General features: G+C 46.0%; 1 protein-coding gene across 1 annotated transcript in view; it reads right to left on the reverse strand.

Annotated features, from left to right (window-relative positions):
- grik4 (glutamate receptor, ionotropic, kainate 4) overlaps positions 1-1,959 on the reverse strand; it is a 311,608-nt gene that overhangs the window by 75,712 nt on the left and 233,937 nt on the right. Inside the window, 1 exon segment of the mRNA XM_020600102.1 lies at positions 399-452. Within this exon segment, the coding sequence (XP_020455758.1) occupies positions 399-452 (54 nt within the window).

Raw genomic sequence — 1,959 nt, forward strand, 5'->3', positions numbered from 1 at the left:
ACGATGGCAGCAGAAACAACAGCAACAAGAGTACTAGTAACAATTATAACAATCATGATTATTTATTTGTTTGGTGCTGAAGTGCACTTCAACCAGCGAGGGCCAACAAAGAGCAACTGGACCAATTAAAGCCACTGAACTCAACATGTCTCTAATTTGCAGCCGCATGCAGTGAGGGAGAAAATTGACTAAGCTATTATGCAGCTATGCTATAATTCTTCTGTCTTAGCTCCTGTCTGTTTAACTCTATCCATTCAATCATTCATTTAAGTGAATACCAATTAAAGTGTACTATTTTTATACACTACAGGAGCTCAGCATTAGAGTGCTGATGCGTGCCTGTAGGTCGAAAAATCGATATTGTCTCTGAATACCCACACCATGTCCCATTTCCTTACCAGAGAGGTGAAGATGTAAGTGTAGTAGACAGACAGCATTCCCAGCTCTGATGCCTGCAGAGCAAAAGATAAAGGGGGGTGTTAAAGAAAAGTATAACAGAAAGAAAGTACAAAGGGAACAAAACAGAAAGAGTTTGAACCCAAAGATGTGAAGATGGAGGTCAGCACAACAGAGAGGTGGGGGGGTGGGGGGTGGGGTAGAACAAAACAAACAGCAGAGAGAGTCAGGAATAAAAGGGGTGGAGAGAGAAGTCAAGAAGTCAATGATTCAGAGTAACTCAAGCTTCATTTTGCAGCAAAGAGATCACATCTATATCTTGATAAGACCAGCACTTTTATTATCTGACGACGGTTCTCGGTAGAGCAATTCATTTCACAGGTGCACTGGCATGCTGCTCCACACTGTCTTATATTTTGATTAAATCAAAGTCACAAGGAGGAACAGTTGTGAAGGACAGAGAGAACTTTCTTATAATTTCATTTCATTAAAGTCATTAGCAAGAATGAAAAGGAAATCATTGAGCTATAGACTTGTGTTTAATCACACTGCAATGCACATGATGATTAAAATCAGTAAGTATCAAGTAGATACATACATCAAATCAAACTGTTTCAAGAGCATCCTCTTTTACCAAGAACATCTTTTCCACAAATAACCATTTAACCCTGACTCACATTCTTCATTCTCAGGCTCCCTCTGAGAAGCTACTTAGAGGAAACCGCCTCCACACCTACCTCTACTGACATTTTCATATTTCTATAACCAACAGTTTCCACACTGACATTATTCTAAGGTTGTGCAGCATCAGAAAGTTTAATAACAGACATTTAGTTGGCACATCTCCAGTACTGGAGAGGAGAATTCGACCGATAGTCAAACCTCGGATTCAGGAGGAACAATGCGGTTTTCGTCCTGGCCGTGGAACACTGGACCAGCTCTATACCCTCTTCAGGGTGGCAGAGGGTTCATGGGAGTTTGCCCAACCAGTCCACATGTGCTTCGCGGATCTGGAGAAGGCATTCGACCGTGTCCCTCACAGCGCCCTGTGGGGGGTGCTCCGGGAGTGCGGGGTCCGGGGCCCTTTGCTAAGGGCTGTCCAGTCCCTGTACGACCGAAGCAGGAGCTTGGTTCGCATCGCCGGCAGTAAGTCAGACTTGTTTCCAGTGCATGTTGGACTCCGGCAGGGCTGCCCTTTGTCCCCGGTTCTGTTCATTATTTTTATGGACAGAATTTCTAGGCGCAGCCAGGGGCCAGAGGGAGTCCGGTTTGGGGACCACAGGATCTCGTCTCTGCTTTTTGCAGACGACGTTGTCCTGTTGGCCCCATCAAACCAGGACCTCTAGCGTGCACTGGGGCGGTTTGCAGCCGAGTATGAAGCGGCTGGGATGAGAATCAGCACCTCCAAATCCGAGGCCATGGTTCTCAGTCGGAAAAGGGGGGCTTGTTCCCTTCAGGTTGGTGGAGAGTTCCTGCCTCAAGCGGATGAGTTCAAGTAACTTGGGGACTTGTTCACAAGTGAGGGAAGGATGGAACGGGAGATTGACAGGCGGATCGGTGCAG

The sequence above is a fragment of the Monopterus albus genome, unplaced genomic scaffold, assembly GCF_001952655.1.
Source record: "Monopterus albus unplaced genomic scaffold, M_albus_1.0 scaffold45.1, whole genome shotgun sequence".
Classification (NCBI taxonomy): Eukaryota; Metazoa; Chordata; class Actinopteri; order Synbranchiformes; family Synbranchidae; genus Monopterus; species Monopterus albus.